The sequence below is a fragment of the Opisthorchis viverrini genome, assembly GCF_000715545.1.
Source record: "Opisthorchis viverrini unplaced genomic scaffold opera_v5_60, whole genome shotgun sequence".
Taxonomy (NCBI): Eukaryota; Metazoa; Platyhelminthes; class Trematoda; order Opisthorchiida; family Opisthorchiidae; genus Opisthorchis; species Opisthorchis viverrini.
Genome location: NW_008751712.1, coordinates 1,752,474 through 1,777,680, shown reverse-complemented (window position 1 = coordinate 1,777,680; position 25,207 = coordinate 1,752,474). Strand labels below are relative to the sequence as shown.

Sequence of the window (25,207 nt, the reverse complement as noted above, 5' to 3'; positions counted from 1 at the left end):
TCTAAATGAATCTCTTCTTGACGACCTGTTCGGTTTTGGTTGACTTTCTAGTGGTTGTGAGGTCGCGTATTCAATGGTACGTCAAAATGCAAAACAGTGGTAAGAAGAGATGGCGAGAAAATTTGTTGCGTTATTACACAGGAAGCAAGTGCTTGATAGGAGGTAGATTCAACTGATTAGTAGACAACGCACACAGCCTCTATCACCGTAGTGGTGAAGAACCGCGTCAGTTCAGGACTCCAAGCGAGAACAAGAGACAACAACCAGGCACCAGAACCTGGTTGTTCGAAAATCCAGAAACCGAAAAGAAATGAATGTTCTCCAACTAAAGGCACGGCAAATTGTAATCTGCTTTTACGCAAGGTCAGACCTGTGTATTTTTATGCCGAACAAATAGGACCATCGTGTGCTCAGCCAGGCCTCCTATATTCCAAGTTTTCAGATATCCATTTCTCTATTTCTTGTTCTGTGCACAAGGCGCAAAGTTGCTTGTGGGATATGAATTAAGGTGTTGGCCGTAACTTCTATATGTAACTGTTATTGTAAGTTTACTTTTTCTGCGGGAAATCATGTAGCAGTCTTTTCGCTGTGTGACCATATTGTGTGCTTGGCTTTGATGACGTTTTTTTTTCGACCGGCATGCAACAGGAGTCAACAGATGACCTCGCCGCCTAGTGTCTCCCATTCGCTGTCGCACTGATTGGCTTGGGTCAGGCTTTGTCAGCTAATCACACGGCGCAGCTCTGTTCTCCACTTCGGCCTTGTTTGTCCTCCAAGTATCCTACTGCATAGCAGCACATATTTACAAGGATGCTTAAGTCTCCTCGATAGCCCACGCTTGGTTTCGCCCATTTCATCAGTTAGGCGGAGTTCCAGAGCTTTCGTTCTACTTGAACTATCATAAACAAGAGATCCGGTTGGATTCAACTGAGTGTCCAATCAAAACGAAATTCGTGTGTTTGTAGAAACTTCAGACTAGTCTGACCGACCGTATACTGCCTGGATCGAAATTGTCCAACCTCCAGCTTTTTGTGAAAAGTACCCAACACACGGTGTAAATTACACGGTTCGATAATACTTAGGCAGAGAAACAACCGATATTTAAATTTTCACGAAACGTTTGGGTGTTCAAAGATCATATCAAACTATGCAGTACTCAAACAGACCGGGCACATTTCATTTGAATCTAAGGTCCTATGTTGAACTATGAATTCATTCAGTCAATTCGATGTACTATTTGTTTTTCAAACTGTGTGAACGTGTCTTCTGACTTTATGGCCAAATTTAGCCATTACCTGCCGTCCAAATCTTATGTAGACACAACTCTGTTTACCACCTGCTAACCTTTGAAAATGAAAAAAAAAACACTTGGATAGACGGACATTTTGACCCGAATTTCGGTCATCTAAAACCTAAGCCGAAAGCATAGCTATTCACGGGAGTTGCGAATTAAAATGCATTTATTCTTTACGGACTACTATAGTAACGGCGGACACTACTGATGAGGCACGCGAGTAGCATGTTTTTCTACCGTAACACCGCGTCGCATCTATTGGAAGACAGAGTATATTACGGAACATGTGAAACTGCTATGCAGCGTTCGTTTTACAATTGCGTGACAATCAATAAGTATCCATGAAAGTCTATAGTAACGACACTACTGATGAGGCACGCGAGTAGCATGTTTTTCTACCGTAACACCGCGTCGCATCTATTGGAAGACAGAGTATATTACGGAACATGTGAAACTGCTATGCAGCGTTCGTTTAACAATTGCGTGACAATCAATAAGTATCCATGAAAGTTCAAAATGACGCGTGAGGGTGTTCAGTTTTTAAGAATAAGTTTCAAACGAGACGTTTACTTTCCTGTCCAACAACAGCTTATAATTGTTTGGTTGGTTTTTACTAGTAAATGGTCCCGCAGCGAAAGACTTTCCCTTTTACGCTATCACCAGAGCGAGCACCTGTTTAGCAGCCAACTTGACTGTTCGGCCACAATCAATACCCTCTATTCCACAAAACTGGAAACGGTCATTTGATCACAAACAGATACGTCATTTGTTTCGTTACGAACCAGTCTTTCGAATGGGCTTGCTTATGTAACGGCTAAAAGAACGCAAAAGCCCGGGGAGCTTTCTTGCGCCCCGGGTGACCATCAATGATACACTTTTGTCTCTTCGTTGAGCAGTCAGGAAGACAGCTGGATGTCGCTGACCCACATTGTATAGATTCCATCAGTCAGTTACCCTGTTAGTTCACTCGTTGCTTGGCAGGTCTCACGAACATTTACAAAACAAACGACAAACCGAGGTGTTGGCTTCTATCAGTGAAATTGCTTTTATATCACAGGCCAACACACACCCTAGTTCCTTCGTTGTTCAAGCGACCTGGCTAAATCTTTCGTTTATGATTCGGCTGGGTCTTACGTGAGAACCATATTGACGTGCAAATAAGTGCGGTTGGCGAATTTCGTGAATTTTAGATTGACGGAAGTTAGGGGGCTGCGGCTACCTGATGAGCCCATGGAAGGGGAAACCGATCGTAGGTTGCTGCAGAGTTTTCTGCAACCTTATGGGTAGTGTGTGTGGTGAACTAGTATTGAGAGCCCAAGACGGAAGTTGGTGGCTGCGGGTACCTGATGAGCCCATGGAAGGGGAAACCGATCGTAGGTTGCTGCAGAGTTTTCTGCAACCTTATGGGTAGTGTGTGTGGTGAACTAGTATTGAGAGCCCAAATGACCGACAATATATTATCGAAGGCAGGGGAGATCGAAGTTTGAAGTCTGAGTCCTCTATCTGAGCACTGTTCACACTGATTATGTTGGTACGATGGCAGTGTTAAACAATAGACTACTCATCAAAAGAACATTTTCTCATCAGTTTTGAACTCAAGCAGGCCAGACGCAACCTGCTTATGATTTCAGGGTTGATCAGTGGTTAGTGCGCGAACCGACTGGCCGGAAGGTCCATGGTTCGAATCCAAGCCCTGGGCAACTTGGCATTATCTTAGGTCACGAGCTTCTTTCAGGTGGCCCGGCAGCCGTCTTCCGAAAGTGTTACAGATGAACGATTATTGACAAAGTGTATGCTTCCTCCACTATCACCAACAAAAGGATCACATCTGTGTTTGCCACGCGTAATTCTATCGATAAATGGAAAGCTTCTGATCGATCCAACGAAGAGCGTGCACTTTCAGACTCCAAGGTACTACTTATTTCGCACCGCGTACAGTAATGTCGGTTGAGTAGGTAGTCACAGTTAACTCTGAAAGTGTTGCACGACTGTTTTTCTGTATTAAAAAAATCTTAATGAAGAAGTTGGCTGCTCCTAACCTGCACATCAACTCACCAAATTCACATGAGTTTCATACTGTGGTCTCTTTGGTCGTAACCGGCCTACTTTATACTCCGTTCGTCCAAAACACGCAGACAGCAGTGTCCATGAGTGTTTCTGCTTAGTAGTTAGGATCTGATTTTCTGATTTCCATATTGCTACTTCTGTTCTATCCATGGTGACTGGGTGTAGTGTTCAGGTCTATCGATCTGTTCTGTCTCTTCTAACGACCCCAGATTCAACGCATAGAATCCTCACTACCTATGTGACAATCTTGTCGATGTGATCCTTTTGTGTTTTATGCAATAAAACCTGTCTTCGATCGGAGGGACAGAGAATAACGTACCCACTCTTTTTTGGTTTCCTGTTAAGAGTTCTCCAGCAAAGGGACATCTCTTTCTCGGCAGTGTCTTCACCAGCACGCCTCCTTGATGTTTTCTGAATTCGTTTTGTTCCAACGCCTATCCCACACTACCTTGGACCAAGCTAATGGAGTTTCCGACTTTGAGGATCTTTGACAGAACAAGACTCTGCACCAGATAACTCAACTTATTCGGAGGTCTTTGTACTAATTGCCAGTGGCGAGAACGAACGAAACTCCATTAAAAGGATTCTATACAATCCAGACTGTGCGATGTTGTTCAAACTACATCGATTCAAAACTTGTCTTTGACAATTTACTTTTGCCTAACTAGTGAAGAGCTTTCGGTAATCAAACACATTGTTTGGGAAGCCAGCGTTTCTAGAACAAGCCAGTAAAATTCATGAAATATCTTGGGTCGGTAATCCGCAGATTCATACTATTCAAAATCAATCAATCAATACAAAATCGTCATAATAACTGGCTACCACCTACCTCATTAAAGATGCTCTCGTTGTCCAAGCTGAAGGCTTCAAAGTCCACCGTGGGTGAAGTCAGATCAACCCCGTTGAAAATGGAAGATGCATACGGCTCCGAATCGTGTTGCCGAGTCACAACAAGCTGATATCTGGAAATATGAAGAAGAAAACGCATTGCGCACCAATATCAGCTGAAATAGGTCCGCATGGCAATAAGATGTGCTGTGATTACTAGGGTGGATATCCTCGGCGGGATGTCTTGTCAGATATTTGCTGTCAGGTTCTCTCGGAGAAATCAGCCTGTTTGCTTGCAGACGTAATGGGTCCTCCTCACCCGAGACGAGAGAGTAAAGTGGAGGACAGACATCCAGAAATTAGTTCTCAGTCCAGGGGGTACAAGGTTGTACATGGCCATCTTAGCCTCGGGATAACAGAAGTTGATGCATCCTCGCCAACTGGGCGGTTCTGATGTGACCATTGATCTCATTGATCTGACTTTGTCTACTGGCGCGCTTAATGACTGAACTAAAAACCAGGGAGACTGAGACTTTCTCCGGGTTCGTAGCCCATCCTTCAAGCGGACTATTCTAACGTACAGTCGGCAGATGAATGCGTGCTGAATAGCGTGCCTTTTGGAGTTGAAAACAAATTTCATGACGCATGTTACCGCTCTATTCCTCAACCAACTGTGTTGCTCGTGTTACCATCACCACAGCTTGCAATCCAGTGTCAAACTTTCCAAGTGACAGATTTGTCTTTCAAATGTAAACTAAGATTAGTGGACGAGGACTGTCCCTACCTACTGAACTCAAAAGTGGCGAAACAAGTAATGGGATTTCGAACAGTTTTAATTATCTCACGAAAGAATGGCACACCTGATGTTTTACTGTTTTACTGCACGCAGCGAGTTCATGAGGACGCACTAAATAGCCGGTCAAAGGTTTTTTCATTTAAGGCTTTTTGTACGAAATTAGCAGTGTCCCGGTGACATTTCACATCAACTCGTTTGCCAGGTGGAGAGACAGTGATGGATCACACGAACGTGATAAGCCAATGTTGGTATGTTATGTACTAAAGGATGTTGTAGAGTTGGATAGATCCAGACAGCAGTCATTTGAGTAAACTAGAAGGGAACGGCCGTAAGAATGATCGGGGATTATTAAGAGAATAACCTTTGACCGTGATTTATAGGAATATTTTTCAGCGTAGAAGCGATAAAACGAAGAGCTGGATGGTATGAACGAAGATATCAGAAGACAATATCGGTGAGGTGGTACCAACCCTTCAATGATTGTCATACTCAAAAGTCTGATTTGTAAAATACAGATGGACTCGTGGCATGCAGTGGTAAACTCAAAAAGAGAGCAGGGTGGCTGGACAGTTCAGCACTCTGATAGAAAAGGGTCATCAAAAGGGTCCATGACTTACCATGACTACCTTGAAAGTGGAGTTTCCGTTCATTTGATGACCAGAGTTGATTAGCCTTCTGGCTATCTGCCGTCAGTAAAGTCAACTTTTATCCCAGTAGCCTAGCCCGTCTAACTAACGCACCACGCTTTAATCAATAAATGCAATTTGATGCTTTTTGGTAAATAAAAACACCATATGCTTAGTTTGGATTAACAGTTGCCTTAGTGCAATGTGAAAGGTTTGCCTGTGACGAACAGTCATGTGGTTTAGGGGGCAACTGTTCTTTTTTATACAGTACAGTGTTTCATGCATACAGACACTTCTGTCTCCGACAAATAACTGACGCAACAGTTCTCCTGGGCAACAGATGGCGCCGTCCTAATCACGTGGATTTAAGGTCCACTGAGCAACTTATATCCCTTCAGCTGGGTTCCAGGTGAGTCTCTCGAAAAACCAAATTAGTTTGCAAATGAGTGTATATTCGCTAATTTCGTGCAATTTGGTTACAAGTAGAACATAAGGTTGGCGGAAACCCGGGGACTGCGCCTACCTGATGAGCCCAAAAAAAAGCGGAACCGGTAGTGGGGTGTCGACGGATTTTCAGCAACCTTACGAGTAGTACATTACAAAAACTTATATCCCTTATTTACAGCTTATTGCCCAAAACAGCAATGGACTTGCACTTTTAGACCCTGAATATAAATCTGAGGTGTGTGGAGTGCCTCGGTTGATTGAAATCGTACCCGCCAACGTTCTTTTACGTATGTAGAGGTCACTCCTCAGATCACGCGTCACAAGCACTCAAACCACGTGACAATTCCTGTCCCACTTGCAACCTGAGCCAACAACTTGCACACTTCAACTACCCATCCATTTTTGTTTACACGGCTACCACTTGCGTCACACGCCAGGCTTACGGAATTCAACCACACCAGGTCAAGCCGTATTGATATTCGCGCAAGCATCAAACACGAAGGGACACCTCTCTCTTCACACTGCACACTATAAATAGGCATACAACTCGGCCCAACACACACACACACTCGCGTGCGCGCACGGAGCAGGAAGTCAGCCACTCTCCACAAGTCCATGGACAATTATGGGACACGTGTAGCAGCCATACTGCGGAGAAAACGTTCCCGCTGTCCGGACTTTCACTAAGGAATCCTCACAGACGATAAGTTCCTCTTTTGACTTACTCCCATTTTGCATTGTATTCATTTTTATACGTGTGTCATCTCACCATTGTCAGCTATACTAAAAACTCTTATTAGTGCATATACCTTCTGAATTGTACTATAGCCATCATCAGCAGTGCACTAATACATACAATCAGCTGCATCACCTCAGTTCCAACCAAACTTCGGCGAGAATAAGTTGACTAGTGCTTGGTTCAGTGTCCCCCCCCCCTACTAAGTTTCTCAAACTGATGACAAGCCAATCATTAAAAGTAAAGTTCAAATTTTTAGGCTTTTTTAACCCCCCCACCCCACCCCACCGGTATGCTATTAGGCTGGTCTAGCTCTTTATTATAGTGTTAGTGAATAGCCGACCGATATAAAAGGAGCAAATTGTACTATGCAATTTACACACATTAACTCCAAGGTATCGATAAACGCGGTGTCTGTCTAAGTCAACAAATTTGAGGATCATCATTAGTTCCGAGTTAGACTGTGATAGAGCCGTTCACCCGTGTCTAAGATAGGAAATCTGGAACGACCATGCCTGTGTGGATACGATTTGAAAATCTCCAGGTAACAGGACTCCAGTCGGAAATAAAAAAAAAACCATGCAGTTTAGAAGGTGGCAGCCTACTCACCATCTGCTTTCCCTTTGGTAAGATATAGTAAACTCTGCCTTGAGTTTACAGGTGACTGACTGATAGAACACCCTTCATTTCGACAATGTAATCGGTAGATCACGTATTCTTGAAGGTTGTCCGGCCGATCGATCAAGCCTATTCGTTGAAAGATCAATTTGCACTTGGCAAAACACCGATAGGTGAGACTTTAGCAAGAACCAACTCTCAGGTTTTCGTGAAACATCGAAACGAAAAAGTAGTTCGTTGGTATTTTATGGACTGCCAGGAAGGATAACAAGCCACCCAGTTGGTCGTCCACATGTGCGAACAGAACAGCACCTAAGTGTTTTCAACACTCGTTCGATAGAATTGAAATGATCGATAAGCGTAATAAATATCGTGTCCCTTACTTGGGTAAAAGTGTTATCAACAGAGACATTCACTTTTCTTCATTTGTCACGTAATAGGGTGGCATTCGTTCTGTGGTTCGTCTGTTGCAAATAAATAAATCGATGGAACTGAGTACGTGCGGCAGTCCTCATACCCAACTAGTTTCCCGTAAGAACCAATAATACGGGAGAATCTACATAGTCTAAACTCAGAACGTGCGCTAAAGACAGTTTAGTAGCCCGCTCAACTCGTGAGACGCATTCAAAGTGGGCACATATGATCATGCATAAGGGGAACATTACAACCAGGTGTATCCAAAAGATCCGAATGGCAAACTGCTCATGTTGAACAGCTGTGGCTGTCTTTATTCATAGGGGATATACCAATTAATTCGTTGCAAAAAATAGTCTCCAAATCAACGTCAATTCAATCACTGACTTATAGTATGATTTTAAAAAAAAACTCATCCGAGGCATGACAGTCCAGTATCCTAGATGGTTAACCACTTAATGCACTCCGGTTAGCTGATTAACAGCAACTCTTTAAAACTCATCCATGACAGTCCAGTATCCTAGATGGTTAACCACTTAATGCACTCCGGTTAGCTGATTAACAGCAACTCTTTTTTGAATAAGATACAAAAGCTCATGGGATCTGTTCAGTGACGCTCATTAAGGCGGTGACTGTGTTCAGGTAAGCGCTGGGACTTGGTGTACAAATCATCGCCTTTACTCTGGTCCCCCTGATCATGGTCAATGAATCTGTCCTGTGAGTTTCCGACTTTCAGTTGCGTGTTGTATTGCTGTGCAAATCATTTTCAGCGCCACAAAAGACTTTCCAATCTGACTTCGTTATTCGGATTCAGGGAAGAGAGCAGAACTGAGTTGTCACAAACGACGGAAAAGCAGTTGGAGGTTGTCGACATGGGATGAGATAAGCATATAGCAAACAATCGGTTGGCGCTTGACGTAAGGACCCCAAGTTCGTATGTTGCAATCGTATGTGAGATACGGTAAACCTGGAAATAATCTCAGAATGCCAAGAACCTATTGGGACCCTAAAAACTCACCTAAATCTCAATAGGTTGGCCGTAAGCATCCAGGCCAGTCAATAACTTAATCGAATCAGCAAGAGCCGATGAGTGTTCAGGCGCGCCACAGAAGCACGACCGACCATGACCAGTGTTCAGGCATTTCGTAGAAGCCCGGTCGATGTTGATCAATGTTCACTAAACGAACGATTAGACGGCCCGGACCACTGTCAAAAAGTGCCCTTTAGATAGCGCGAGGCCGCTGTAACTTTTGCACTCACACGCACTTGCTCGTTGCAATAAAGCTGTTATGTTTCTTGTCGGCGAGCCCTAGTTTCCGGCACTTAGGCACTGAAGCGTGGACCGCAGTCAGATGTCACAGATAGGGAGAATAAAGACTTTTGTGAATCAAATACCCGTCGTCGAGAAAGAATGCAACTCGAATGCATTTACAGTCGTAAGTTTGAGTGAGCCAATGGGGTTTGTCTGAAGTGTTCGAGTCTAGGATATGACAGAAGAAAAAATAAAAATCGTCCAGCTCTAGCGCCCTTTCGGTGCCTAGCTGCCATGCCACACGAGGGAGGCACGAGGGCTGAGATACTGCCAGGTTGCCCAAGCCTAGACAGGGAAAGTCGAGTGGCAGAGGTCGTGTTCGAACCACGGACCCTCCGGTAAGTAAATTCGCGTTCTACCACTTGGTCCATCTCTCCCCATATGACAGAATGAAGTACGGCTAACATAATGTGGACCGAATAGGATCAGTGCGTTTGAAGGAAAGTGGAAAACTGACGTGAAAATATGGAGTGTTTCGGATTCATCACAACATTTGGTATTACCAAGGAGAGATAGGCGTTCGTAATATTCACGGTAGAAAGTTGTTTTTGGTATCCGAAAAGGAGCAAAGCATGGGTTGGTAGACGGTAGCTTGAATGCCTAAAAATGGGCTTCTGTATCCACAAAAACGAGGTGTGAAAACATCACAGCCATGAAGTACCTTCGCGCGGTTGCGAAGTGCCGAAATGCCCACACATTGATCGGAATCTCAAGAAAGTGACTGTTCAACTAATAATATTTTGGGTTCAAACCCGTACACCTGCATTTTGGGACAGGAAAGGGAATATCTGTTTTTGTTTTCTCAAATAAATACCAGGAAGACAGGGAGACAGGCCAGGAAGACCAGCGGCACAACACTCATGTCTGTGGTGTTGTTGCGTTTGAACTAGTGTCAGCAGACTAGTGCCCTGTCGGCCACTCAGAAATAGCCTGACCAGGAGAGTTTCTAAAGGTGAGACGAACGAGACCAGATGTAATGGGGTTTTTTTGGTGGAACCCACGCTTGGAAATAGAGAGATCACGAGTCAGTTCAGACCAGAATATCCCGCAGATACACTCCGGATCGGGATGATCTGCTACGATAACTGGTGCTGGCGAAAAAAATTGAGGGATATGATCAGAATTGGAAGAAAATAGTGTCTAACGCTCAGCATAAACAGTGTTGCAACCGAAAACTTGGTGATGAGCGGCAAACGGAATAAGCAAAGCGATTTACGAAGGTATCAGTTTTTGCATGGGGAAAGTTGAGGATACCGTAGGCGATAGAACCCGAGGGTAAGTGAGGGTGATTGTTGACTGCTTCCGGTAAACTTCGGAAGAGAAGACGATCGGCAAGCCCCCTCCTGATTTTCCAGCCTTACGAATGGTGAATGTCATGTCACTCGTGGCACTGCATGTGATGCGGTTGGATGGGGTAAGATTGTCGGGTCAGCTTTTGTACTAGCGACTTTTTCGGGTAACGGCGCGCGAGAACAAGTCTAGTGAAACAACTCAGAGGGAATGTATACTCAGTTTAGTAAAGTGGTGAGTGAACTTGTGTAAGTCATCCACAAAGAATTTCGGTGGAAAAAATATACGTGCAGACCAATCTTAGTTGTGATTACAGGATTCATGCGGTAGTGAAGGACAAAAGTGCAAAATCGGAGGCCAAGTCTATCTGATGAACCGTAGGAAGGGCAAAGCTGATAGTGAGTTGTCCAGAACTTCATTAGCCTTATGCGTAGGGCTATACTGGGATAAGAAATTTGCGCAAGATTTCAAGTGTGTCCAGAGTTACGGTCCGACAAGCGAGCAAAAAAGGCGAAAACAAATGATTGTGGGAAATCAGCACACAGACACCAAGCCAGGTTGGTCGGCTAGGATTCAGTCACTAAACCATCCTGAGGTGTAAACTTTGAATTCGCCAAGAATGAAATGGACAGTAGTAAATTTCGACTGGACTCGAACGCGTATGCATGGTTGCCGACAGCCTAACTCAAATGGGGTGGCGAACTCTCCAAAGGTCATAGACAGTAGTAAATTTCGACTGGAAAATATGTGACTTGGAGAATGGCAAAGTCAACAAACAGGTATTGGTTACTTTGGCTAAAAAGAAAATTTAGACAAAAAAGGCAACAAGTAGATCATAAGGTTGGCGGAAACTCGAGGACTGCGCCTACCTGATGAGCCCCAAGAAGGGCGAAACCGGTCGTGGGCTGTCGAAGAGTTTTCAGCCAACTTGTGAGTAGTTTCCTTTATGAAAAAAGGCAACTGTTGTGGATGGATGAGTTGGAGATACTTTGGACATGACAAAAATGAAGAAACGGTGTGTGGAAAGGCTCTGATTGTAAGAAAAAAGTGTTGAACGATTTCGTAGTCTGGGTACTTGAAGCAAGTCTTGTCACGGTTGCCGCAAAATGGAGATTTGGACTGCAACAGGGCCGAAGGTGTATTGTGGGCAACGTGGTGGTCGACTGTGTAAAAAATTTTTTGAACTGGTGCTAGAACGCTTATGCATGATTGCCGACAGCCTAATTCAATTAAATGGGGTGGCGAACTCTCCAAAGGTCATCTTATAGTTTGCCAACACACACTCAACAACCATGGTAGCTAGTTCTTCTCTCATTGGACAGGTCCCCTGACATTACAGAGCAGAAAAATCTACTGTGACTGGCAATCCTTATGGCCTAAGGTGTACCTGATGGGGAGCAGTCACAAGTCCGACAAAATCGCTCATGGGCTGTGAACTGTTTAACGTATGGCGATTCGCGGGAATCCCCATTAGGGACCGACAGTAAACAGTATCACACATGAGACGAAAAAGGAGTTACCTGGAGTGGAATCGATCAAAATAAAAAAAACAAATAAATTAGTCCTTGCCACTAACAGATTTACTCTGTATGAAAGGATCATCATATAGGAGGGGTTCATTTGGAGTCATTTTGAATGGCGCCTATTCAGAGCATGAATGAGCAATACATTCGAAACCACGTGATAGGAAAAGAAACTCATGGGAACCGACCTGGACCAAGCATATGATCTGGTATGCTCATGACTTGCTAGTGTGATAACGGCTCCTTTGTTGATCAAACCAACACACTGTGGGTTTTCTTGTTTCTCTTCACGCTGGGTTTCACAGACTAAGTATTGTTTTGGGTGCTCAAACTGATTATGGAACCGAGCCTCCAGTTCACTCCGTGGTATTCGACTGGATATCCACAAAGTTGGTGGTTCAGAGACAGGGGAAACTGGGTCGTTCGCCGGACCATCAACATTGATTACCTTCACGAAATTTCGAGAGCTCCGAAGATCAATATCGAGTTTGTAGTGGAATAAATGTTGATGCGCCACAAAGTAAAGTGGCATTGTGTTGGAAACAAAGCCAAAAGCACTTTTTTCGTGCCAACTCTGATTTGAGGGATTGGAAAACCAATTCGGAGGGACTGTATCCACATGAATATAACCCGTTGGGGTAACCGAAAATTCAATCACTCCAGAAGCATGGAACACAATATCAAAAACATAATCATAGTTGAATATGCTTGCGACTGAGCGTACAACGAGGGCACGTGAAGGCGTGCCGAAAGCGAAATTAGTGTGTTCTGTGGTTTCCGAGCCCCCCGACGCTTCTGAGCGGCCACCTGGAAACTCAAAATGTCTTCTCAGTGGGCCACCCGGAGGTTGAACAAGCCAATCGAACAGACATATCCCGTGCTTCAGCACTTTTGGTCCAGATTCTCCAGACAAAACCAGCCGTACAGGCAAGTAAACCGCTTCTTTGGGGCAGTCAATTCCTGGACTCAGTTCTGAAGACATCGCACCAACCCCATACATAGACTCAAGGGAAGTCATGGCTCGCATGAAGGGCGAATAGCCCCAATAAGAGGTAACTGTCTCATCTAGGCCAGCTTCTGAGATTATACTGTGTCCAGCAAAGTATACTCCGTAAACGCGCAGTCCTGTTTCCTTGCGAAGAGTTAGATGGAAATCCCAGGATTGGTACCTCACTCGCCGACCGGCTATCTGTATTCTGTTATAACCAAACAAAGGTGAAGATGGTGTCTGAACAGGTTTGGCTGGAATGACTGATTCAGGTTGAGACTGCTGCCTCCGCTTGAAGCCTGAGCTGAGAAAGGAAGTCGGTAAAATGGCTGCGTTTACAGGTAGGCCAGCCTCGTCGTCATCCTTTCTAGTCTGCCCAGGGCCATACCGCATCTGCTGTGGATATAGATCGATAAACGGTTGTGGAACAATATGTAACGACCCAGTCTTGTGCAGATCCAACATTTCGGTGACTTTGGTGTAAGTTCGACCTTGAAACCAGATCTGGTTCAGTGTCCATTGCTGCGGATTCAGTGACGTAATGTCAATCTGCAAAACAAACATGGGGTCGTGAGTAATTCTGATGCAGAAAAAGTAAAACCGAAAGAAACCAATTGATTTTTATGCTTATTCCTCTTGCAGCCCTCAGCTGAATTTTGTCTTCGATAATCGTTTTTTTCACGTTGTTTATCACTCTCTGTTTGGTAGGCCATACGATATGTGTACTTTAGCGTCATTCTCCCACAATTTCTTCACATATGATACGTTCAGGGGTGTGGGTTCGAGTTTGACGGGAACTCCGGGTGAACTCCAAGAATGGTGCAACCAGTCGTGGGCTGTTGGATAGTTTTCATCCAACTCACTAGCACTTCCCCTCATGAAAATATACTGGAATTTCTCGAATATTGTACCAAATGAAACAAATCACGTCCTGTGTGCAGCACATTCAGTTGGAGAATATCATAAAAGAGGGATCTAGCTGATGTTGAGGTGAGTTTCCTATTAAACCAAATTGGTATGCATTTGAGTTTGCTTGACTACACAAACGTCGGAAAGATGGTATATTAGCATAGACACAAAGGGGATCTCCATGGTCTTCCGTATTGAAGACTTTCATATTCGATGTCTCGTACAGTAGCTATCTTCATTTCCACTCTCCCGCGATTTCAGTTTGCTCATGGGTAAGAAAACCAGTGAATCGCAGGTGATCCATTGCTTACTGTTCAGATGTCTGGTAATATAGAGCATCAGGAAGGTCAGATTCCTGAAAGTATCCTCAGAATGCCCGGAACCTACTGCTCCACCAAAATCTCAACAAGAAAGCCGACAAGCGTCCGGGCCAGTCAATCATTCAATCAAATCAACAAAAGCTGATGAACGTTCATGCACGCCACAGAAGCACGACCGAATGTGATCAGCGTTCAGGCTTTTCACAGAGGCACGATCGATGTTGATGGGTGATCACTAACGCCCATCAGACAGCCTGGATCACTGTCAGAAAGACCTCTTTAAATAGCGTGGGGCCGTTGTAATTTTTGCTCTCGCACTCGCTTGTTCGGAATATAGCTGCTGTGTTCCCTTCTGTGAGTCTATTTTCTAGGCACTGGACACTGGAGCGGGTCAGTAGCAGATACCACAGGTCGGAGAATCAGCAGATATAACATAAAGAGAGGACAGGTATCTTCCAATATCACATTTTTTGCAACCTATCGTGTATGTGGTAAGTGGCTGAGCTAGAATGGCGACGATTCATACTAGCAGTGTTGTCGTTATCCCCGTGTCGTCTGAATTTCTCACTTTGCTACCATATAAAAAACAGGCCTTTTCTGTCTTCGTGAAGGACACAAGTCCAGTTGGGTTAATGTTAAAATACTTCCTCACGCAAGAACAAAACGGGAGCGAGAATTTGCCGAGGGGTGATACTCGACACAAAAACCTATCAATAAACACATCGACATTGACCCAGTCTATCAGCCGTTACGAGCAAAAGAACCACATAGTCACGGGACTCTGAGCCAAGAAACCTAACGACAACCAACGGATCGAAGTAAGATAATCACTTAAAACAGAAGGCCACTGAATCAGTCAACCAAGGGAACAAAATCATACCACAAATTAAGAAGAAAACGGCCGAATCACAACAGAATAACCACACACAGAAGTGCCGAATTGAATGCGCCCAACGAACCAACCAGACACAGGAGATTGAGACCACGTAAGATTCACAGGAGACCAGTCAAACTACCCGAAGACCGTTTCCAGAACTACCAGATACTGTTTAGAAGCTATATAGTCACAGGTAGAAGAGGGGTAATTCAGCCACTCAACCCTGCACTGACAATGTCACCTCGATTGGTGATGAAACGTATGCAGTCCAAATGACAAGCTCGGTGAACAGACCAACAACCAAGCAGCGCACCCGAGCTACCTACATTCCACAAAAACAGGCTTAACAGGCCTTCGCATGAGATAGCTTTAAGTAGAGTAGCAAGCTGACTTGCCTTCCTTGAAAGCTATTGTCGCCAACAAAATTTGCACTTTCGGCGGGGCCCGTAAATGAAGAAACTCGGAATGTTTCTACAGAGTGTGCTTCTTCGTGGGAGGGTGATAGTTAACCTGAGTAGCAGTCACCGGTCATAAACGTCAAAAAGACCTAGTGTTTTTTTCACACAATTAACTCTGAGTGGAAAAAATCGTTCAGCACCCTTTCGATGCCTAACTGCCATGTCACCCGAAAATTGCACGAGGGATACTCCAAGGTTGCCCAAGCCTAGACAGGGGAAGTCGAGAGGCAGAGGTCGGGTTCGAATCGCGGACCTTCCGTTTATCAGTGCACTGCTGATGATGACCATGATACAAATCAGCAGGTATATACACTAATACAAGTTTTTAGTACGGTCGACAGTGGTGGGTTGCAACACGTATAAGAATAAATACACTGCGAAATGGGAGCAAGTCAAAAGAGGAGCTTATCGTCTGTGAGAGTTCCTTGGTGAAAGTCCGGACGGCGGGAACGTGTTTTCTCCTCAGTATGGCTGCTACACGTGTTCCATAATTGTCCGTGGACTTGTGGAGTGGCTGACTTCCCGCTGCCTGCGCGCGCGAGTCTGTGTGCTGTGTTTGGTTTCCCCGTCTATAGGTCCGTTTGCGTCTACGTGGGTATGTCAGCACATGAGTTGTTGCTACGCTCACTGGTGGGTACAGTAATCGATGTCTGATGAGTCATCTTAATGTGACGTGTTTGTGAGTGTGAAAAAAGACAAGCCTCATGATCCGACGAGCGATTGTGAGCTGAGCAGTCAAGTATGTGGGTGACTGGGTAACTACATGTTCAGTAAATCCGCGCTCTAACCGCTTCAGGCATCTCTCCCGCAATCAATTCTGAGTACGAATCAATAAACACAAGTCATCGCCAAAAGATGCTTTTTCATAATGATGAAAGCAATGCTAACCATAAGGAGCCCGATGATTATTGAGCCGTTTTGTGATATGATATCCTTCAAATATGTCTTTACTTCAGTCGGTATTCAGCGCTGTAAAAGTTTTTGACCAGTATATCGTTAAAATCTGATCTTGTGAAGTTCCTGACTTAAGTGTTGATTCATCATAGGGTGCTCCAGTGTAGAGTACAAGATGGAGGGTTTTACCGTAAAAGCCACCTGGAGCAAGGCCTTACCCTGCCCACCTACTCGTCAAAAATGTTGTATGCAGTTCATTTCAAAGTAAGTTCTTCGTTGTAATCCCATGCCTGTACCTATGATAGACTTCAGATATTGTTGTCATCAGCCCAATGACCGCTTGTGCTCATGACTTGACTTCAACTTAACTCCACAGGCATATAATCATGTCAGTATACCTCACACAAATCATTATAATACGTAATACACACAATGTTATACTAATACTGAACTAGTGATATACATAGAATATACAGATACAGCCTTGCAATGGTGTAACCGTCGCCCAGAGCCTCTAGGAAGAACCCTGAGTAGTCTGGGAGTGGAGACAGAGAATTCGACGTAGGTCTTCAAACAGCCGACGTTAATCACCGATTGCACATTCTCAATCATTTGACTTGAGGTCACACACAGAGCTCTAGTGCTGAAAATCACTTCATGGTTCATCCTCTCGTGGGCTGCTCTCTAAAGTGTCAGCTCACACTGGTCATCACAGTCAGGAAAACGTATATTTCACTGATTAACTGCCTACTCGTGAGTAGTCAATAATTGGTCACTTTTGTCAGGTTCCGTAATTGACATGGTAGAACTGGAATGATGGTTAGCTGTGGCCACCATACCATGTTAGTCAGTCTGTCAAGAACTCGGTTTACATTAGGGTACTGCGATCGATATAAGTTTTTGGAACAGAATTGCGGGCTATACGCACAAATGGCATGAGAAAGCTGTCAATGTTTGACGATTGGTGCCTCCGAAACATTGGTCCAGTGTGGTGGGAACATCGGACAAGTAATGCTGGGGTACGCCAGATGGTCCTCGGAAGAAGGAACTCTCCCACGATAGATGAACTACTCACGCTTCGTAGGTTACGCTGGATAGGACATGTACCTCACATGCCAGAGGACTCTCTGCCCGAGAGCCATTTTCACCCAGCCAAGTTCTGAGTAGAAGCCACCCAGAGGTGGACAACCACAGCCTCCTAGGATGGAGACTCAGGGACTCAATACAAACACCCGGTGTTTAATGACACAGGCGGAAATGGCCGAATCGCGGAGTCAGTTGTGCTTGTGAATCAATGCGTGGCCACTGGGTTTCGCAACCAAGTGAAGATGTAACGACCAGCTGTCATTGGCTTTATGTACCACGCTCTACCACTTTTTGGTTATCGGAACTCTAGCAGCTGGGACCGATGGATGGATTATAGCTCATAGAGTGGCTGGTTGGGTTTTCATTGGAGCAAGAATAACACATTTTCGTTGGATTTCCCGTAGGTATTTTAGCCGTCCTCAAGGGGAAACGAGGCTCAGCGTCGTCCTGACAAGCTTGGTAACGGTCACGTGCAGGCAAACTGCGGTAACGTTGAGAATACTATTGGAAACGACATCGTCAGTGCGTCTGTGTAAAGTGAAGCGCTGCGGATCGATCTCCGAAGTGTCCTGGGTGGTTGCCTGCATTGGATATGCTAGCACTGTTTACCGGAACTGCACTCCTCTTGTGATTGGTTGCTTGTATAAACAGCGCCGCTCGCCAGCTCGTGTTCTGATGAGCTGATATGCTTATGGAACGCCCTGAATGGGCTCTCTTTGTGTTTTGTCCTGTGACTTTCGTTGAAATGTTTGCACTGGAAATCCGGTCTTCGGTATTCTTAGTGGAATTATCGGTTCTGGCTGAACCGCCGGTTNCTGAACCGCCGTTCTTTTATACATAGAAGAATGGAAACTGGATGCAGTTAAAATCTCCCCACTTCCCAGATTTTTTGGATTTCTTGTGCTAAGAGTTTCGCACTTTCCTAGTCGCACTTGTGACCTTGAGAGTCCGTTCCTGGGGAGATCGAACAGAAACAATGAGGCCTTCCAACCGTCGTATTGGGTGTTTTCACTGGTGTGTTATTTTTCCGATTGAAGCAATTGTTTCGGTAGACCGCGTTGTTTTTTCCGACCTCCTTCTTAGGTCTTAGGCTGAGTTTGTTTAAAGAAGTGATCGGTATGTGAGCTGTCGTGATTCTTTTACACACAGTAGTCCTTCTGGACACTACACGTGCTGCGCAACAAGCTGCTGATATGTTGATTTATATTGCCATATATGTTCGTTTTGGATGTTTCCATGACCTTGAAGAGACTTCTGATGATGTGTGTGAAACCACTTTAGTCTGTGAGCGAAAAACATCCACTTGTAGGTTAACGGGAAGCTGAGATAAATTCCGTTCACGTCATTCCGTATTTGACCAGTGGCGTACAACTTGGTGTTCCAGTGAAACACAATTCCGATGGAAACTAGGACACTGCACTCACTTGCAAGTCGCAAGAAAGGAAAAACTGTGCTACCCAGACGGTTTCAGCAAACTTGGAAAATTTTGAAACGGTAAAAGTAAAAGTCCACCAAAAACGTTCACAACATTTCTGGCATGTGGTGTGCCCTAACAGTGATTCGTTTAAAAGCACAGGCGGATACAACAAGACCACTTCCAGTGATGAACACCAGTATCGAAAGTTCTATAGAAAAGTTGGAAAATGAATTGCTTGTAAGTTTGTTGCTTGTTTGCTTGGTTGTATGCTTTCTGAATGTATTTTGTCATATATTTCAGTGGGTCTTCATAATCTCTATTTCCGCCCGGTCAAATATGGAGAGACAGTTTCGTACGATTGGAGGATAAGTAACTATGTGGCATGTTGGTAGGTATTTCCAGTAGACACTACGCGTGTGGCGGCAGATACTACTGACGAGGTATGTGAGTAGTAGGTGGTTTTCACGTAACTCAGTTTCGTGTCTGATAAAAGGTTGGGTTTATTACGGAATTTGTTGAACTGCTTTGCAGCATTCGTTTACAATTGCGTGATAGCAAAAAGAATATTCCGAAGGTTCAGGAAGGCGGATATTCAGTTTTTTTTTAAAAAAAAGGTTCATATGAAACGTTTACCTTCCTGTCCAATTGTTTGTGGTTTAGTTGATATTTTCCAATAAACAACTCCGCCGCGAAGCGCGTTCCTCGTTTCACCAGTTTTTTAGAGTGTTAGATTCGCTGGGAAGCCAGTTGTGAACCCTACATTTGAATAACGGTTACAACTCGCAGGATAGGGTCCTCGTGACCCCATACGATTAGTCGGAGACATAGCAAGCAATGAGGGCTAATCGATATCATGCTAAAAAATCAGACACCTTGAGGTCACCATTTTACAGCCTAGTTGCGTACCTCGTGACTCCATCACTCCCGTTGTGTTAATTCAACACAGTGTCATACTAAACGTTCCACCCACGAAGATCTGCCTCACGGGCGACTCCAATCGGAGTTTGTCTGCCAGGTTTGGTTTTTAATAAAATGACAGCGTCACACCTGAACACCATGAAGTAAGATGCTAAATGCTAGTTAAAACGAGTAGACGCGCTGTTTGTCCGTGCGATACCGACTGAACCCGAAGCAGAGTAGTAAAGCACCAGGTCGATGTCCACAAATCGATTAACCGTACCCCAATTTCGGAACGTTTCCTCGTTGCTCGGCTTGGGACAGAATAGGGTAAACTCTCAATTAGTAAGGAACAATAGGCCCTAACCATGTTGGTTATTGATCAAAAATCATTTTAGATCGATGGTTAGACGCTCCATCTAAAGGATCATTCACTGCTTTCTAGGAAGAGGATTTCTGTGGAGAAAACCTTTGGGTTCACGAAAGTCATCTTCTTCTGAGAAGTGCACTGAATCGCGTTAACTTTCCTTCAGGCGTTCTCTCGTGCAATGTGTTGGGTTTTAGTGGTGCTTGGTTGTGAAAAGTGATGGATCAAATAGCGGAGCTCTAACGTTTTCGGTTCGTCTCCGGAAAGAGTTCAGGTTCTGGAAGGTTTCCTGACGAATTCAGGATCTGTTTCATCACTGGTGGATAAAAATGCCTGATTTAAAATTCTTTCTGTATAGATTAGACCAAACGACGCCATCCAAAAGTATGCTTTTTTTGAAGATAGTGGATTCAGAAGAGCAATCCTATTTGATTTGCTGCCTGGTTGGAAAACCATAAAATATAAACACTGAACACAAACCGGCTGCGTAAGAAACGTAGGATGAAATATCGGGTTTGTGGGACTTGTCATCATCGAATAAACATTTGGGTTCCTATATGAAAGTGCTGATTGCCATGTGTAGCTTTCGATTGGCTGTGGAAACATGAAATCATTAGGTTCACGAACGTTCCAAACAACATGAGACCCACCTGCCAATCAGCTGAGCTTATTATCCGACGTTCATGTAGTGTACCTTCTCGCCTTTGTGGCCTCAAAAGAGTATGGTTCCCCAGTGGGTTTGAACATTTAGCCAAGCGACTATTGATCGTTTTGATAAATCCGCTCCTTCCATCTATTTGCCTGCTGATTTCTTCGCCTAGAAGACCAGAACAAGGCGACCGATGCACTTAAAGACAGGCACACGAAAACACATTGCCTTAACCTCCCGGGGGGACAAACTTTAATAACGTCAGCTGCAACACATTCAACGAGTCGGAGGTATAACGACAAATCGGTCGTTTGTTAACAACTTAGAGTGTCAAATCTCCGTAATTAATTGCCTTGCATAGGTTTGTTAAAAGACCAAAACATAAACCTGGGAAAGCATAGAAGGAACCTGCCCGTAAGAGGTTGATTGACATTCCAGACCGGTTGGAGTAAGCTCACTTTAAAACCGAATGTAAAAAATGCAGTAGGATGGATTTTTATTCATTCTGCTTCACGGTCGGACGGTGGGGACGTGAATTTTTAATCTCCAGTAATCTTCGTGCTAAAAATAGATAAATCTGTCCACACAGCGCAATGTCGCAACCTGCATGCGCTTTAAATGCATCAAGAAAAAAGAAGGCAACAAATGGTGTAGGAGCTACGAAAGATAGCTAATTTGGTGTTCCTAAATATGTGAGCTTGGTTATCTGCTCCACATGTCAGTCAAACCAGTCTATCGAAACGCACAACCATACGGAGGGTGGAGCGGAGCCACGGGAGGTCAGGAAGTGACTTGGCAGCGAAGTTTGAAAGCCAGAAGGACCGGAAAACTCAGCTGTTCTGGTCACTGCCACCCCCCTGCATGGTGACCCCGTGTCCGGGGTTCCACGGCGCGAACTTATCCAGACTGTATCCTTCAATGTACTATTACTACTATCAATATTATTATTCTGTTTGAATTGCAAACACACCGTTGGATTTATGACTTACACGTACCGTTGGTGCGTGTTGGTGCGTACCAAGGGGACGGAATCTTCTATAGCTTTCAAGACGGAGATCAGTTGTAAATCATTCCTATCAAACTGTACCGGAATGCACTGCAATGCCCGACCGAATGGATTACTTTGAGACGAGGAAGTGAAAAGTTCACTGTACCCCTATAACCAGGTATTTTTCTGTGTTCATTTTTATCATTTCGTCATACCTGACCCAATACGCTGGTAATCGGACAGCGAGAGAGGATCAGAAATGAGTTAGCCCATACATCAACACAGGTGGACGATAAAATCAAAACAGTGGCCTACAATTCCATCGAATACTCCTTCGGACAAAAAGATTTTAACTGTTTTTTCGCTTCTGAATGCGTCGCGAAATATTCATCTGTTGATTAACCGAAAAACACTGAAATCAGCTAAAATTATGGATAAAAAGGCTGCTCATCAAAGTACTCATTTTTCCAGATTCAAGAATAAAAACCTCAGACATACGCACCCTACCGGTGTCTCCTATCCTCCGTTTTTCATAATATACCGATTTTCCTAATGCACTACTCATAAGGCTGCTGAAAATTCTTCCACATCTCGAGACTAGTTTCGCACTTCTTGGGCTCATCAGTTAGGCACAGTCCTCAAGCTTCCGTCAAACTTATGTTCAACTTCAACCCAAATCACAAAAAAGAGCGAAATACACTCATTAGCAAACAAATTTGGTTTTGCGGGAGACCCATCTGGAACCCAGCTGAATCTCTCGTTTGTGATCCTTCTAGGCGACTGAATGTGCTGCACCAGGCCGCTTCATGTTTCGGTGACTTCCGTCAATATTTTGTTTCATTGGACTCCAAATTGCACGAAATTAGCGAAATACACTCATTTGCAAACGTGTGTTAAATGTTAAGGTGTCGTTTCACAAAGTCATTAATTTTATCCAATGTCGTGTCTTAAGGACCTCGAAAGTGAGCAACGGGTTAGTGGACGAAACACACAACCTACCTCAAACTGTATGTCCACAGGGTATTGGATGAAAGGAGCAACTTGGCGCACCAAACGGAACCAGATACGACGTGCCCTTGGGTTGGAACTAGTCACGAGAGGGGAAGCAAAAGATGGAATGAGACAATGCGCCTTTCCTCTTACATTTTCCAGCATCACCGACGACTGACATCGAGTGGCTGGCTTTGCCGATCGGTCGAAAGTCGACAAGTTGATAGCATCCAACCACTTTGAGCTAGGGCCCGACATGAAATAACTTGCGTCGTAGGACACTTCAAGTATTGGCTTCAGTTGGTCACATATAATCGCGAGAAGGTCTAATAGCGCCCCGTACTCGGCACCGCCCAGAGGACGCTTTAAATAAGGATGAGTGGCTTCCACAGTAACTGTCATTTTGTTTAAATGCATTGGTCCAACGATATACTCACGCACTTCGGCTGGCTGATTGGCTCCGTGGAATATGATCACATGTGCATAGCGGTCCAATCGATCCGGTTCACTTGATTCTTGAATCAGCTGTTTGAAGTATTTCTCCCGGCTTGTTTTATTAGGTATGTGTAGATTCATTTCCCACAGGGTGTTCGACTGCATTTGATCCACCCAGGAAAGAGCAGACAAACGTCCTTGACTGAGTGTGTAATCCAACTGTGTGCCGGGGTCTGTGGACAAATCCACTCGTGGATCGAAGGCATACAATTCATTGACATGCGTTCGTAGAACATCCAGCACTCTAATATATTCAGCTTCACTGGGTTCATCGAACAGGCCAAAGCTTTTGTCATAGCCACTCGACACAGCAGCTTGCATGATCCTTTGTTTTGAAGAACTCAGTGTGATGAGGACAGTCAAGGATACTCCGAACAGTAATCCGAGAGCCCTTGTAGGGGAGAATGGACAAATCAAGTGTGCAATCTAATTTACAGTCAAATCAATCAGAGGGTGAAAAGAGGTTATTCTAAGCTTCATGTTTGCATCGCCACCTTAGCTGCAGTATCAACGTTCCCCCTGCCCTGCCTTACCATACGATTCTTCCATAAATTAGTAGCGGCGCTCACTAGATCATCACGCATCCCAAACACTCAAATCACGTGACAATTCCTGTCCAAGTGGCAAGCTTGGCCGACAACAAGTACACTACAATTTCTCATCCATTTTTGTTTACGCGCCACGCGCCAGACTTACGTAGTTCAACCACATCAGGCTAAGTTGTATTCGCGTTCATGAAATTATCAAATACGGATGGACACCCTCTCTGCACACTGCACACAATAAATAAGCACGCATCTCGGCCTGAACACACATTTGCGCTCACAGGACAGGAAGTCAGCGGAGCTCCGCAAGTCTCCACGGCCAACTACGGAACGCGTGTAGCAGCTATACTGCAGAGAAGTCGCGTCCCGCGTCCGGAACTCCACTCAGGGGCTCTCGAAAGTTGTACCAATAACAACTAGTCACCTTTTGGCTTTTTCTCCTCTTGTATTGTATTTATTTCTATTGAATGCACGAAACTTTTGTGATCATCATTCTGGTAAAACAGACATTTGTCAGTGCTTATCACCTTCTGATAATCAACCTTATTCCGTTACAACCAGATCACTAACCAATGCACCTCACAGCCTCTTCTACAGACCGCACTCATAGATAATGACTACTTAACACTTTAAATACAAGTAGTCTCGCTCCAGTTTGTTTTTGACGCAAGACTGGTCTGATACCCTGCTTATTCCTTCTCTTATGATGGTTTTTAACTGAGTGCACTGCACAAAGGACGCCTCAAGCTTCAGTTGGTGCGATACTCGAGATGTGAGTAGTTTCCCTAAAGAACATAATTAACTCTTCTAAGAATACAAAACAACTTTCTTTTCCGTCAGCTCGAAGTACAAAACAGTACAGGGAATTTGTTTCAGTTTGTGGTCAAAAGTTTGGACAGTTTCAGTCTTGGAAAAATCACCGTAAGCTGAGTACACAAAACGATTAGGGACTGATCCAATGTTTCTTTTGTATTCGAAATCTAAAACAGTCATCCTCACAGAAATTTTTTTGCGACGAACAACCATGACGTTTTCGACCGCAAGTAATGCCTTCAACTTGGAAGGTGAAAATGCTTTATGGAACTAAGGTCTGTGAAGTAGTGTACCACTGAGTCTTGCGACGATTTTGAAACGACTGGCTTGACCGCGTGCTGCGTGTGCCAGTCGACCGACTTCCTCGAAGGGCTCTTTTCGACAGCACACGTTCGGCTTCGACCTTCTTGGGGATCGTCATGTAGGCACAGTTCCCGATTTTCCGTCAACCCTAGGTTCTACTTGAAACCAAATTGCAAGAAAATAGCGTGACACACTCATTTGTGGTCTGATGCAGCACAGTTGCCTAAAAACATCATAAGCGGGAGACTCAGCTAATTCCC

At 44.5% G+C, this 25,207-nt stretch overlaps 2 protein-coding genes across 2 annotated transcripts in view; one reads left to right on the top strand and one right to left on the bottom strand.

The window, feature by feature from the left end:
* The window catches only part of T265_13327 (hypothetical protein), a gene marked incomplete at both ends in the record, with an annotated part of 47,040 nt that overhangs the window by 19,272 nt on the left and 2,561 nt on the right, over window positions 1-25,207 (bottom strand). The window contains 3 exons of the mRNA XM_009168351.1: window positions 4,191-4,323; window positions 12,140-13,488; window positions 22,801-23,677. Of these exons, the coding sequence (XP_009166615.1) occupies window positions 4,191-4,323; window positions 12,140-13,488; window positions 22,801-23,677 (2,359 nt within the window). The remainder of the gene's footprint in view (window positions 1-4,190; window positions 4,324-12,139; window positions 13,489-22,800; window positions 23,678-25,207) is intronic.
* On the top strand, window positions 9,373-12,393 carry T265_13326 (hypothetical protein; the record flags this gene model as incomplete). The annotated part of the gene is made up of 2 exons (XM_009168350.1): window positions 9,373-9,476; window positions 12,257-12,393. Coding segments are annotated over 2 exons (240 nt in total), but the record flags the coding sequence as incomplete, so codon positions are not given.